The sequence below is a fragment of the Gymnogyps californianus genome, chromosome 10 (assembly GCF_018139145.2).
Source record: "Gymnogyps californianus isolate 813 chromosome 10, ASM1813914v2, whole genome shotgun sequence".
Taxonomy (NCBI): domain Eukaryota; kingdom Metazoa; phylum Chordata; class Aves; order Accipitriformes; family Cathartidae; genus Gymnogyps; species Gymnogyps californianus.
In genome coordinates, this window is record NC_059480.1 from 5,686,958 (window position 1) to 5,700,561 (window position 13,604).

At 44.8% G+C, this 13,604-nt stretch overlaps 1 protein-coding gene across 5 annotated transcripts in view; it reads right to left on the minus strand.

Moving 5' to 3' along the window:
* The window catches only part of LOC127019914 (glypican-5-like), a 445,164-nt gene extending 434,921 nt beyond the window's left edge, over positions 1-10,243 (minus strand). For 3 of the 5 annotated variants that reach the window (XM_050902222.1, XM_050902221.1, XM_050902228.1), the window contains exons 1-2: positions 10,225-10,242; positions 7,362-7,523 (exon numbers count right to left, since the gene is read on the minus strand). In XM_050902222.1, coding sequence (XP_050758179.1) covers positions 7,362-7,470 — 109 coding nt within the window. In that variant the 5' untranslated portion in view covers positions 7,471-7,523; positions 10,225-10,242. Of the gene's footprint in view, positions 1-7,361; positions 7,524-10,224 lie in introns of all 5 variants that reach the window. The other 2 variants (XM_050902227.1, XM_050902230.1) reach the window with 2 other exon arrangements.
* Positions 10,244-13,604: the final 3,361 nt, after the last annotated feature.

Sequence of the window (13,604 nt, forward strand, 5' to 3'; positions counted from 1 at the left end):
GGCACAGATAAACACATTTGAAATGCAAGGCTCAAACTTCCCTTTCATAAAGCTTGCCTGTTCTCCCTGCAGTTCTCAACTTCTCCTGTGACTCCCCTTACAGCATGCCCACCCAGAGGTTCCGGTGTGAAGCAATTCTTGTAGCAGGACCAGCCACTCCCTGAGCACAACCAGGTGCAGGGAAGGTGTGAAGACTCACTTGGAAATGGTATCCCCCAATCCTGCACTCAAAGTGTCAAAGGCTCCCTAGGCAGCCTTTGTCCCATCATGCCACACACCACCTTCTCCTTTGAGACCTCACCATTTCACCTGTTCGTGGGCAGTTTCCTAGGCTTGCCTGTTTTAAATTACTCTTCCATATCCATCTTTTGATGTTTCCAACACCCCTTTAGTATCCTGTGTTGAAGTACGGATATGGCTGTTCTGTAACAAAATAGGCAAAAAGCAACAAACACATAAAAGCACTTCTGCTTCCACTGCCACCTCCCTTCCCACCTGCACATCAGAGTCAGCATAGTGAGCTCTACAACTTTCCCATGAACTAAAAGTAGCAACGTTGGAGCAGAAGTATTGAGTGTCAGTGGTGATGAGAAAGTTTTGTCAGGAAAGAACAGATACCATCCGACACACGGAACAGCAGCAGTAATTTGGAAATTAGAGACCCAGGCATATGCTTTCTAAAATTATCCATGAAACTAAAACCAAGGGCAACATACTTAAAATACTCTTACAGCAAGCCTGCAGACAGCCTGCATGCATGCTGCAGGGCTGCTGTCTGAACTGGACTCACAAATTAGCCTCCCCTGTGTTGGACCTGGAGTCTGCCTTTGGATGAGCACAGACTCAAGCATTAGGCTGTTCTTCCCCACCTCAAATGCCGATGCCTCCAGTGCTACATGTTGTTATAACATCACTAGCAAGACACTCAGACATACGTTTGGTAGCTCGTTTCATGCCAGATTGGTCAAAGTATTCCACATTTATTTTATTGCTGCCTAATTGACTTTCCTCCCCCCAGGATAGCACTAAGCACAGCCAGAACATTTGTTTGATGCAATGTGATTTTCAACCAACTGTGGAAAAAGTTGGCTTCCCAGTCAGCCTCTCAAGGACAAAAGTGATGCTGCAGACAATATTTCTCTGAAAACAGCCCCAGTTCCCCCTCACCACAACCCTGCCCTTCAGACAGCTATTCCTGGATTTACTGCTGCCCAGTAACTCGCCAAGCACTAGCGGAGGGGAGCACAGCCCCTCCTGGCACAGAGCAGCGCTGGGCCAATGGCAATCACATGAAGACAAGGCAAAACACGGGCACTGGTTAACCAGGACAGTGCTTCGGGGATGTTAATTTAACTCTTCTCAGTCAGTTTCCCCTGGGGAGCTTGTGGCCTGTCATGGAGGATACTTCATCCCCATACAAGAAGCAGACAGCATCTCTAGATCTTGAAGCAGAGAAGATAAAATTCTCAAGCATCAGTGAAGCAGCATGAGATATATCAGCCATCAGCTTTGCAAGTTTCTCTTTTTACCAGTCATTCCCCACCTTCCCCTCACTTTATCAAAACCTCCAGTTTCAAACAATCTCCCAGTGTCAAAACAAGAGACTTTGACACCAAAGCATGCAACAGAAGCACTCTTGCTCTGCTGTTACCTTACACCACTTGCACTCCAGTGACACAACCCATTGAAATCAGTGACCCTATTTCTTCCTAGGGCTGTTGCTGTTCAGGGAGCACAGGAGGAGGGCCACAAGCCTCACATCGGACAAGGTCAAATACAGTTCTTGCTGTACATGAAACAGGCAAACAGAGAGAAGCTACTGGACAAAGCTCATAGTAAGAGTGTAACACTAGGAACAGTCCTGCTGCTGACAGCCACAAGCAGGGGAGTCAGTTCTCATGCTTCTAAATGACACATGTGCCATCCCGCCTGCATATGTGCATGCATGGGGAAGAGGGATTCAGCATTACTGGCAAAAATCAAGTGTTTGAGAAAGGATTTTGATGGTGAAGGGAATGACTTAATGGGGCATCTCACATGAAAAAAGTGAGAGAATAGGAACAGTGACACTTGTGGAGGAAAAAGATTAATAGGGGCAGTAAGAATGGCATCATTAGCCTAGCAGAGGGAACAGTAATAAGCAATCAGGCTGGGTAAAAGCATGTGGGAGCTACATAGGTAGTCTGGATAATCAGACAACATATGGCCAGTTTGAGAATGAAGCTTTCATGAGGTCAATGAGGAATGAATTCTGCCACAAAGCCTGAAAGCACAGAAAGTTTATTTAAAGGGATAGACAGACCCCAATGAGTTATGTATATTCTTCAAAAACTAACATGCAAAAGGCACAACATCATTTCATGCTAAGGCTGCAGTCAGCTGCACTGGGACTAGACCTTTAGCCTTCACAGTTCAGGTTGCATCTATTTTGATTTGGTGTTCGTGAGCACAGGTACTGCATTTGCCCTGTGTGCTCAGGCTGTTAACCTACAAGAAACTGCTGTGCTCTTTACTGGTAACTCCACATTCTACTGGTGCAAGAAGGTTAAGGAGTGGGATAATGAACTTATCCTGACCCTATACCCTCTAAAGCAGCAACAGAGCCAAGTATGTGAGGTGGGCTTAAACAATCTGGAAACACAAACAGGGAAGGCACTCCCTCTCTCCAGAGGGAGACCTGGTAATCCTGCAGATTACCTTCCTGCCAGCTACTCAGCGTAACTGTTACCACCCTGAAGTAGCAGCCTGCATAAAGTAATATACTTTGAATATTTCAGTTTAAAACCTGCCCAAAAGTCAAGACAAAACTTACTCTACACAGCAGACTCAGCTAAAGCTGTGCATCAGTCCTTCAGCAGCACATAGGCTGGGCAACAAAAATCAACCCAGAGCCCTTACACTTATGAGTGAGGCTGCTTGATTCAGGACATCTGTCTCAGTGTGTCACTGCATAAGGGTGTCATCCCAGGGATGACTCTCTCCTTTCCAGTAGGATGACCAGTTGTCAACCTTACCCTTAGTGGACAGACAGTGCTCTTGCCTGACATCTACAATAAGGAAAACAGCCAGGTGACTGATTCTTAATTTTGGCACCCTGAGCAGGGAGTGCAAAGCCTTTGCTGAATGCAGCCAGTATGCCTTTTCCCTCTTGTATCCTTCAACATAAGAAGTATCTAGTAAACACCACAGTTCTTTCCTGACTCTACTAGTTTTACACTGCAGTCAAGACCCCCAGAGGCTGCAGTACTGCACATTTGCACCTCCTGCAGTGCTGTAGCCCTGCAATAGTTGAAGACTAGGTCCAGAGTCAGGATTAGCATTTGATGCCTTTAGGATCTTGTGGCTAATAAAGGCCAGGAAAACATTACAGAAGAAACCAGGAGCTGTTTCAGAAAATTGAGACACAAGTGATAAGGAACAAAAATCCTTCTCAAGCTCTTCAGCAAAAGCTGAGGTTTAGGTTTGACAAGATCATCTCAGGTCTCATGGAGACATTCAAGGCTTGGGCCAAGGTCAGGCACAATACAAAAGAAAATAAGTAAATATTCATGCCTGGCTTTATTCCTCTTTATAAAAATTCAGTCCAGCTCCAGTCCTAATTTTCTTATAATTTCTTAGCATTTCTGTCACCCTGTATGAACTATGTACTATTGATGTATGTGCCCAGCGTGAAGATTAATTGAAGAACCACAATTCAGGAGGGGTTAACTTAATTCCCTTCTGCAGGTGTTCTGCAGTATTTCATACAACTTGTGGCCAGGAATATTTTAGTAGTTCCATGCAAGAGGACTCACAGCAAGTGCTGTTGCTCAGCCTTGGTTAGCTGAAGCTGCTGCACAAATTCCAGATCAAAGCTGATGCTGAGGAGGGGCCAGGACAAGAGAGGGAAGCTTGCAGGGGGTTTCTCCCATTTAAGGACAGAAAGAGACAGCTCTGATATATCAGGATGACGGGCAAGTGCAGAGTCCTTTATTTTAGACTGAGGGATGCTCACAGCAAGGGTTGCGGCAATGGTGCCATTGCCTTTTGACTCCTAAGATAGGAAAACCAGGGTTTGTAGGGTAGAATTTCCTTCCAGTTGCCTCAGTGCTTTCAAGAATAAGAGCTAAGCCTGAAATTTACTCCTGATTTTGGGAATAATTATTCAGCAGCGTGAAACTCCTTCACCTAATTTGGAAGAAAGGAAAGCAAAGACTATCAGATTAATCCTGCTGGTATAAAAACCATTAGAGAAATGCATTAGTAGAAGTTGTGCCACTACTTGAAGCAGACGAAGATATCACAAAAGATAGTCTTACTCTGGGGACAGAAGAGCTCTGCAGCCACAGTAAGCTGCTACCTGGCCAGGGGCTGGTCTCAGCCCAGCTTCAGGTGCTGGAAGGGGGGGTTTCTCCAAGCACCTATACTCACATTTACACACCTACTCAAGAACAGAGAGAGTAGAAGTATGTTTTCCAAGTCACCCTTCAGCCTCTGCTGGGCTGCTCCCTAGACTTGGTTTAACATGGTGGATGTTTTGTTCAGGGAGCTGATGACTCTGCCCATCCCTGAGGGATGACTAACCACTTTCTGGAAGTTTAAGTACTCAGACCACTTTGAGACACCTGGCTGGAAGGTGTTACCCAGGAAGCAAAACAAGCAGCTAAAACACAGGTTGCCCCCAAGGTCATGAAAAGGCCAATATAGTGGTTAAATTAGAAATTCAAACAAAATACTCAGAAATAGAAAAACATGTCCAGAAAGGCAGTTTAGCAGCTGGCGATCAGTTTTAGAGTTTGACATCTCTGAATAAGAGGGTCTACATAAATACATTTTTACACTGTCTTACATCAGCTCTTAAAGTCAGACCTCAGTCCTGCATCTGATTCAGAGCTCTGCTCATGATGCAGAAACTTCTACAGGTCTCGGACTGCCTTTTTTGTAATTTAATACAAATGCCAATTTCAGCATGCAAATTAACTGTGAGGCCAACTCTTTGAAGAGCTGGCTATCCTCAATTCCCAGTGAAGTCAAGGAGAGTCAAAGCATCCATAAAGGCACGGGATCAGAGTATATTAGAAAATGGATGATTACCATGTTATGAAATCCTGATACATTCAGCTAGTTAATGCTTCCGAGTAGAAGGGCAGCCAATAATAGGAGCTAACAGTTCATTCCAAAGAATTAGAGGAAGCTAGATGCAGTCAATTTCTGTATTTCAGCCTAAATATTGTTAATGTGTTTCTAAATAGGTGGGCAAAAAAATTGGTTTTAAGTATTCTCTAGATAGAATAATTAAGCCTCCATTGTGACATGCCTCTGTAGGCATTTATTTTTCATTAATAGAGGATCAGAATTATAGCTTAATTATTCATAGAGTTCTAAAGAGATACTCTATTTTATTCAAAAAGTCATTGACTGCATTACAGGAAGAGTCCACTAAGGTCCCATATACCTTAAAAAGGCAAAGCAAGAGACATGAAGGGCAGACTCAGGATAGAGGAGGGAACAGAAGGCAGGAGAGCAGTGGCAGCGGACACCCTGCTCCCAGCAGGGACAGCTCCCTGGGCCAGGTTCTGCAGGGATGCACCCTGGGTCACCTTTACCTGTCCTCTGGGGATTCCCCCACTTTCTGCCCATGTGTTGGCTCTGTACACGTGTGAGGTTTCACATGAGCATCACTACACTGATACAACACTGCATCTCAGCCTGGGATTTCCACAGGGGCTTATGGGACACAGCTCTCCTGCAGACAGAGTTCAGCTCCTAATTTCTTTACATTTCTTTAAAAGTCTCAGACTTAAGTTCTCCAGCACTTGTATCACCCCTTCATACACAAATACCGATTCCTGAAATCTGTATAAATCAGATTATCCAATCTCCAGGGACTGTAACTTAAACATAATGCATATGCACAAAGACTTTCTGATTACATGTAGAGCCAACTCTCCACAGAAAGCTGCTGTAATAGGGAAGGTTGTTCTTTACCTGCAGAGGTACCTAAGAGACATTGCTGCCTCCGCAGTGACAGAGCATGGCCCTGAGCACGGGCGTTGTCACTGCTGTCTGGTGCCCTCTCCTGGCACTAAGTGACACGACCTGGTAAATCCTGGCTAGATGATGACAAGCAAGATACTTCAGCCTAGAGTGTATCTTCAGGACTGGGTGGAAACTGGTTAAACCATACACTAGAAAATACAATTTTACATCAGATGAGCATAAGGTACTGATAGACTAACTGTTTTTTCTTGGTGTAGATTTCCTTAAATTAACATTTTGGGGAAAACAAAGCTTCCTGCTCCCCAGAGGGACAGTTTAATTTTGGTTACAAACTTTTTAGCCTCATAAAAAGGAAACTGAAATACTTTTTTGAAATGCTTCTGATTAGAAACAAGTCTTTCAATTATTTTAGAACTTCTTCCCAACCAAAGTGTCATGCAAATAAAGTCCCCAACACCCAGAAAATTTTCTCTGAACCTACATTAAAAAGAAAAGTTTCAGCTGGATAATTTTTCCCAGAAGTGGGAGTTAACCCCCTGAACCAGCTAAATATTACTAGGACAGGTAGCTGCAAGTCATAAGATTTAAAAACATAGAAAATGTACATGTTACCCCACACAGAATCATTCTCCAGATGAAAGCCTGTACAGAAGATTAGAGTATTGCAGTTTCACTGTATATTCATGCATGACCAGCTGATCAATACTGGCAAAATCCTGGTCTGGAAGGCACAGAAAGAGCTCACAGATACACGATATTAGGGTTCACACCAAAGTGTATTACCTCCTGTCTATAAAGGAAAGCCAATTTCAAACAGATACATGTATCTCTAATTCTTTATTTTTAAACTAGCAGAATTTTAGAATTGGCCTACTTATTAGTCCCTTCAGTATGAATTATATGGACACTAATTACACATTAGCTCCCCAATTGAGTATTTTCTATCTTATATGCACAACTAACACAGGCTATTGTAAGCAAGACTTCACTCCATCAGAATTTTAAGAGATCTCTTGCATAGTTGTTGAAAAACAGACTATTAATCTAGATCACTAGCACAAATTTTTCTTCAAACATGTTCATGAACAAAAGTGTCATAAGGTGAAACATATCAAGTTCAAAATTAGCAAAACTGTATTTCAAAGAATCCATGATTAACTGACCAAGCTCGCTGTCACAATCAAAAGCTTCACTGAGTTGAGGCACTGATATAATTAACAGCCACATACACCACTGCAGGCCTAGGTTACACAGATCTATTTGAAAGTTACAAAGCAAGTTTTGAAAGAGAAATTCTTGTTCCACACCTAAATCAGCTTCCAGTCATCAAGCTTAAAGAAAAATACTCTTACACATGCTTTATGCCCAGTATTTATCTATACCTCTTCCTCCAAAGCACAGTCTGAGCACACAGAATGCAGGTCCAGATCCTCCATGCCCCAAGTCCAGAGCTGCTGCTCGTATTTCCTTCAGGCTTAACTGCAACTCCATGCCTCATCATCTCCAGTGGCTTAGCCTGGGCCCAGGATCCCTCTGGGCAAGTGCTGTACAAACAGAAAGTGGTAGACAGTGAAAACAGGAGCTTAAAACATATTACAGCCTGGCCACCTCATCATATCTTCACTAAACTGCTTTAGCAGCATTTCTCTTTCCAAACCCACCTTCTTCTCAGGCCCAGCCATTACAACTTTGGCCCCAAAAAGACTACCTTGTCCTGCCAGTATGCTCCAGGGAAAACAGCCCCTGCTCCCAAGGAGTCTGCACCAGGGACAAGAGAAGGACTGATGCAATGTGGAATTGTGCACAGGACAAGATTGGAGGGGCTCTCCATTTGTAACTTGTTTTTTATAATCCAAGCTCAGTCCTAGGTGCTTTTCATACTAACTAGTGCCTTGTTGGGTCAATTTTTTTTTTCTACCCAAGACCAACACACCTTGAGTTCTCCAGCTGACCAGGCTGTAATGAAATGGGGTTAACACAGCTAGTCCCCAGCACTTGCTTCCCCAGTCACACCTGCCACTCCTACACCTTCCCTTTGGCCAGAATAGCTGGCTTTCCTCATATCCCACAGCTCCTCTGAAAGGAAGGCCAGTCTGGGGATACAGTAAGCTACAAAGCAGCAGCAGCATGACTGGGCTCCTCATATTTTGCAGAGCTGAACTGCCCTGGGGTGTGGGGGAGCAGAGGCCTAACCACCATGCTTGGGCCTGTAGATCCCCAAGCACAAAACTGAAATAGAGAGTCTAAGAAAGCATCTTCTTCTAAAACCCAGCCCTCTAACTCAGAATATATGTAATAATACCAAAAAATGGAGAAAGCCTCAGTACATTCAAATATAGAATTCAGCCTGGGAAGCTCTCTCCAAGCCCTAGGCCTGCAAAAGTCAGAGGGCCTGCCCCACTGACAGGAACATGGCAGCCCCCACACTCCCACCAGGCCCAGGGGCAGCACAGCAGGGCCTCTCCTCAAGGAGGAATTGCTTTTACAAGCCAGACCTTGAGAAAGCTTAAACATTTGAATTGTCTTCAAGTAACATACAGCTGAAGTCAGCAAGCCTTTAGTCCAGCCCTCCCTCCCCTCAGCACACCATACCACTCACCAAGGGAAATGAAGGAAAAAATAAAAATGAAAGCCACACCTCATAATGAGATGGCAAAGATCGGCAAGGAACATCCTTGCTGAAGGGATACAAAGTGTCAGCCACCAGCAGCTCCAGCAAACCAAGCAGCTGTGCTGTGGTACTCCCCTAGCAGGAGGGTCTGCAATTTCAGAGACCCTGATAGAGGACATTTGCTCTTTCTCATCTTAGAAATCAGCCATCAATGCATGCTTTAGGACCACCCTCCTTGATGAGTACAGCCGGAGATATTTATTAAAGAATATTTAATAAACATGGGGAAGTTGCAGGAGGCTGCAGCTTGGTGAAGGGTTAAAATATTGGAATGAGAGTTACCACCAAAGTCTCGGAATGCAAAATGCCAGACCTCCCATGTTTTTACTGCAGACTTCTGCAATAAGAGTCACTCCATTAGTCTCCACCAAAAAATATTTCTGTCTGTATACTTAGGTCCCTCAACTTAACAACATCTAAGGGAGCCCTCTCACACCCTGGAAATCAAGCCAGGCTGGAATGCAAGTAGGTGGTACATGAGGTTTGTATTAACTCTCATATGTCTAAACAAAAAGGTGTCAAGCATTGAAAGTCATCAACTGAAAAAATTCTTACAAATACAGTTTAATTGCAAACACATCCCTTGTCTTTCATTAGAGATATTTAAAGCAATAGTGCATTTGCACAGACCCAGATGTAGTCATTTTGAGAGGACCCAGAGTTACTGACCCTCCCAAAGAGCAACCCTGACTTTGTTCACATGGTGCTATGAACAGTTACACAGATGCCTGGCTTTACAGTCAAATTGTCCATTGGGTCAACAGGACTAGGACTTAGTTCTGTGAGGAACAGTAAACATGCCTGTACTTGCTACCCTTAGACCTCTAAAATACACAGAAATTGTTTTAGGACACAGTTCACAGTGAACATAAACACTTTTGGAGAGAAATGGTCTATAAAAAGGTCTGTGCCTAGCTAAAGTTTCTGCACTCTCATCTTGCCTTCTTCAGCCACAAGTTTTCCTTCATACCTCTATTTTGCCTCTGGCTGAAGGCAAATGATATTAAAAGGACTACTTTGTCCACCTCTTAGAGGAAGTAAATTTCCACAAAAAAAACTTAATTTATCCACCGAATTTTAATTTGGAAGTGTCAGTCAGTTAACTCTGGGGAACAGTCTGTTATGACCACCTGCCTAAAACACAGCGCTTCTCCAGGACTGCAAGCTTATACATACACCTGTGCTAAGTGCCCACTACAGTCTTTCCTTTCAACCTCCCTGGCTCCAGCTCCTCTTAGCCAGCTTTTTCCAGCAGGAACTGAAGCCAGCTGCCCTGAAAGTATTGAAGGTAACCACCTCTTCAGGATAATCATACCAAACCTCTTCAAGGTCATATGAATAGTCTCACTGGTTTCTCAGTATAACCCCCTTGCTGGCAAAGCAGAAGCAGAAGTTACCACCAGTAGCAGCAATACTCATCTAGCATTTTTTTTTTAAAAAGCAAGGATTCAACAGAAAACTCTGAAAAATATCACATCCAGAAACCTTCCTTAAAACACTTATAAAACACAAAAACCAGACAAATCTCTCCTTTCCTTCTGCTCATTCCACTAAAACCAACATGTGGAAGATACCTGTCTGTATCCCACATACTCAGGGATCAAAGCCATGAGACAGGAATAAAGCTTTTAGCCTTTCAGGGTCCAAAGGCTTTCTCTTTCAGGAAAACCCCTCTTCAGTACTCACACAGCACAGATGAAGACCCCCAAGAGGAGAAGCAGACCCTTTTGCCCTCCTCTTGCTTTTAAGGGCTTGTGTTCCCAGCAGCCCTGGGGAGGCAATCAGTGTTAGTAAGTGGGGAACTGGAGACACCTGAGGTAGCTGCACCTGAAGCAACACCTGCCCCTCAGCCAGTGTCCTAGTGAGCACTTAGTAAATGAAAAAACAAAGATATTAACAGTCCCAAAACAAGGACCAGGGAGGGGGTTCCATCACTTTGAGCTGACCCATGGCTCAGCACGACCCAGGGGCCTGACAGCCATGGTCACCATGCACCTCAGTTCTGAGCCTGCTACAGGGGAAGCAGGCAAGACAGGATCACCAAAATAACCTCAATGTTTTCAGCTGTGCCGTGCTGTGGAGGGGTGAGGGGGGTGTCAGTGTCCTGGCACCCCACTAGCAGTGGAGCTGGATGGGGGCAGCCCCAGGGCACAGACCACTGCAGCTCACAGGCTCCATGCTTCCCACCTGCTCCAAGGGCGTCCAACCATGTGCCCTCCAAGTCTCACCTCCAGCGTCAGAGGCAGAGGCTGGAGGGATGTGCCACAGGGTTCGCTCTGCGCAGGGCAGCAAAGGGCTGCCCTCAGGGCTTCCCGAACCCCAGCCGGGGATGGCTGGGGGCCAGGGGGCCGGGGAGCAGGAAGTTTCCCAGAGAGCAGCTCTGGGGGTCATGAGAAGAGGAGAACTGATACATAACCAGGGTCCTCCCAGACTGATTTCTTTCTCCTGCTCAAAATCAGCATCTCTCAATGGGACCGTTCTTGTGACAGAGGGCTATTTATTTTCATGCTCGCCACCTCATGGTTTCCCATCCCCCTTGCCCTTTAGCCTGAGCCGCAATTATCTCTGCCTTATTCTGACAATGCAGCTTGTGAAAACCATGACTGAGATATTTCCAGGTCAGCCGAATTCAAATTCTCGTACATCAGCTTTATCCTGTGGGAGATTTGCTGTATTATTCGGATACCAGCAGTTGGTCGTGATTAACAGCAGAGGACAGAAACGCTGAGCCACTTTCTTGCAGAAACATGTATTCCTGAGATACTTGTACATAAAAATGTGTCACTTCAAGATTATGCAAAATTAACAGGTTTCAGACAATCTGTAGGGCATCTTGATATTCTTGCTGTGTCAACAGAGGCAAAATCATAATTTAATTCTTTAACTGCATTCATCCAGCCTCTGAATTTGATTGGGGAGAATTATTACAACCAAGGCCTGGACCCTGTTGTGTCAATTACAGCCAGAAAGACTATAAGACACAGCTCCTGCTTCAAAGGCTATTTGCTGTCCATCCTGGCAAACAGAGCTCTTGTTATCTCCATTTCCCAGACAGGGAACTGGGTCACAGCGAGCCTTTTGCCTGGAAGTGGAAGGGGAAAATATTTCACCCCCAGCTTGAGTTCAACAGGAGCAAATGTTGGGCATGGTGAGCCCAGTAAGGATGTTCTGGACACCCACCACATTCTGGAAAGGCAGGTAAACAGAAAGGCAAAGCTGTGACCCTTTAAAAGTGTCCTCAGAGCCCAGCATACCTGGCAGGCACAGGGCTACAAATGTCTCTGCAGGAACACGAGGGGAAATCTGCAGAAGGCCGATGCCGCTCCTTCCTGGGGTGGATGGTGGCAGGCAGCAGCTCGCAAGGGGCTTTGCTGTGCATGACTCCTTCTTTGCCATCAGTAGAGCAGCAAGTTTAACCCCGTCCATCCCCATGTTTGCCTCCCTGAAGGGGAATGGAAACCCCAAGTGTCTGCTCTGGCACCCTGCTGTGCGCCTGCCTTGGCCACCATGTACTGCTTCGGAAAACGGGCATTTTCTGAGGCTCAGGGGAAAAGCTGGTTGCCTGACATCCATCTAGGAGAAAGGGGACTATATGCATCTGGCGAATATAATTGTTCTCCAATCTCATTCCTGCTGATCTAAACCAGTGTGAAATTGCACTGAAAATCATGAAGCAATGCTAGCATGGAGCCAACATATGTGAGAGGAAACTCAAGCTTCATGCCTCCAGCTTGTATTTAAAACACGTTGCCTACATGGATTGCTGTGTATGACATAATTAAGATAACACATCGTATAGTGCTGGAGCAACATGAAACAGCGCCTGCCCTACCTGACCTTTCCTGCATTATTGGAAGCTCATACGTACCCAAAGCACATACAGACAGAAACAACAAAAGCATGTGCACTGCTATTCTCCCGTATGGGCTCAATTTACTCCTGAATATTGTCATCTACAAAATATTCCTGAGCAGGAGAACAGCTTAGGTGATAGACAGTACCTGACTTTTTTCTCAACACAGTTTGATAGTTACAGGCTCTGGTCACAGCTGTTCAGCATTATGCTGCTGTAGAGTGTCCACTTTGCTCCCTGGCTCATCCTATATGAGTTCAGTAGATCTGGAAGCTGGAGAGGACTATAGCTATATATTTAAATGCTATCTGTCTTTTTCTTCAATGAACAGCCTTAAGCCATCTGAAAGAGTCTCTAAATTTCTGCTTCGTATCATGCCAAAATCCTCAGCAGATCAGAAGAAATGCTCAGAAGTGCATCTCCCCAAGTGGCCTCAATTCTGTAAAGACTTATTCATTGTGAATATTTCTATGAATTAATTTTTGAAGTGTGTAAAAATATCTCTCTCTCTCTCCTCCCCCCGCTTCCTTCCCTCCTTCCCTCCTTCCTTCTTTCCTTCCTTCCTTCCTTCCTTCCTCGAGATGAGATCATAACTGATGATGGGAAACGCTTTCCTACAGATAAGACCTTCAGGTCTAGTGTCCCACATAGGCAGGGCACAACTAGGATTGACAGTGGAAAGCGAGGAAATGCAGCACATTTTGGCAGCTTTCAAAATGTGTCTCAAGATTGGGATCTGTGATTGTGGCACATGCTACTTGCTATGATGACAGGCCAGGCTAAAAAAGTGCCTTTCCCAAGAAGGGAAACGTACAGAGGACATCACTGCTACAGCCCAGACAAGTGTCCTTTCCAGGAGGGTCCTACCACATGGACACATGCTCCAAATTGGGTGAGGTCTGGGGCAAATGGCCAGTTGCTGATGAAACACAGAACTTTCCATTGCTCTCAATTTTTTTGTTTAAGCAGAAGGAAAGCTGTAAAAGATTTGATTTGTATTCAGGGATATATATTTTTTACACCCCAAAGCAGTTGAATAAGAACACGAAGCATAAAGATGTAAAGAAAGAGAAGCAGAACACAACAATTTAGGTGAAACCA